The sequence below is a fragment of the Haplochromis burtoni genome, unplaced genomic scaffold, assembly GCF_018398535.1.
Source record: "Haplochromis burtoni strain Fernald_Lab_line unplaced genomic scaffold, NCSU_Asbu1 Contig_1628, whole genome shotgun sequence".
NCBI lineage: Eukaryota > Metazoa > Chordata > Actinopteri > Cichliformes > Cichlidae > Haplochromis > Haplochromis burtoni.
Window position 1 is genome coordinate 24430 of NW_024583989.1, and position 1490 is coordinate 25919.

Below are 1490 nucleotides of genomic sequence, written 5' to 3' on the forward strand. Positions count from 1 at the left end.
ATGAAGCACTGAGACATGTTATTCTCCTTTCAGATAGTTGGAGATTGTTCTACTGTGTGGATTGTGACTGAAATTAATCGAGCAGCATCAGAGAAAGAGGCCTGGGAGATCCTGGAAAGTGTCAGTAGTCTGATTGGAAATGGTGGCGAATGTCAGCAAATTCATTTTATCTGCACCAAGTCCGATCTTCTTGATGATTCAGATGATTTGTAAGTACATTTTGAATGCTGATCAACTACACGTGTTTTCATGTAAGATCAACGCAGGCTAGAGAAAAAAATGAAGCACTTGGTTGAGCCTTCGTTGTAATTAATACAGAACATTTAGGTCAAAAGGAGTCTGAGAGGCAGATACAATTTTATAAAGTTTACTGAAGATGGTGGACTGAGTAATACACAGAGAGGGAGGGGAATAGAGGAGAGTGGGAAAGGCAGTGGTAGAGGGACAGCAAGAGAGAAGAGGGTGAGCAACAACAGCAGAGCAGGAGGAGAAAGAGATGCTGTGACAAAAAAAAAACATTTGTATGTAAGCATGTCAGCATGTGGTGACATCACAATCCAAATAAACATGCTGGCCTTTCTCCAAGTGCTTTAGAATAAATGCTACTAGTCTCCCATATTTGCGAGTTTGTTTGGCTTTTTTAACAGTCAAAATAAATACATTAAATAAAGTCATATCATTATAAACTGGATCCGCAAGGCAGACTTGCACAAGTAATATGACATTTAATAGGTTTATTTACAATGAAAGAAATATATACAATGAACCGGTGAATTAGTGGAGAGCAACACCCTAAGGTGGCAGAGAACCAGTGCCACAGCCAGTCTTTAAACACAATTTAGGCGATGACCATGAGTTACAGGTGTGCAACAGCCAGGGCAAGCTCAGCTTTGTCAGAAAGGAAGCCTCCCACATTTCCACCTGAAGGCCAAAGCTACATCCACACCTACATGGGTATTTTTGAAAACGCAGCTTTTTCAATGCATTTGGGCTTTTTGTCCGCACGTAAACTGTGTTTTGTATCACTAATAACTGAGATTTTTTTTTAAACTCGTGCCAGCGTGGAGATTTTTGAAAACTCCGTTTCTGTGTTTAACTGGAATACAGAGATTTCGTCACGTAATGTTTTGACATCATGCTGTACACCAAAATATTGTTTAGATGAAATGAATTTCTACAATGGTGGATTTACACAGTATACTGTTGCTGTTAATCTTACTATCTGCAGTTTTTAGACGCTTACATATACACCCGCAGTTACTGTCCCTCCATTTTGAAAGACAGGAGTCAGAAGAGGTGTCCAAATTCATGGGCTGCATCCTGCTGAGGCCGCATTTCTTGGACGATTACATCACAGCAACGCAATGAGGGCTGTCCAAATTTGTAGACTCCTCCGAATGCGGCCAACAAATGCGTCCTTCATTTCCCCAGATTTGAAGGATGGGTCGGGTGTATCCTTCGTGGCCCACCATATCCCAGAATTCATAGCG

At 41.1% G+C, this 1490-nt stretch overlaps 1 protein-coding gene across 1 annotated transcript in view; it reads left to right on the forward strand.

The window, feature by feature from the left end:
• The first annotated feature begins 7 nt into the window (after positions 1 to 7).
• LOC102314673 overlaps positions 8 to 1490 on the forward strand; it is a 5412-nt gene continuing 3929 nt past the window's right edge. The window contains exon 1 of the mRNA XM_005952668.2: positions 8 to 209. Coding sequence (XP_005952730.1) covers positions 16 to 209 — 194 coding nt within the window. The 5' untranslated portion in view covers positions 8 to 15. The remainder of the gene's footprint in view (positions 210 to 1490) is intronic.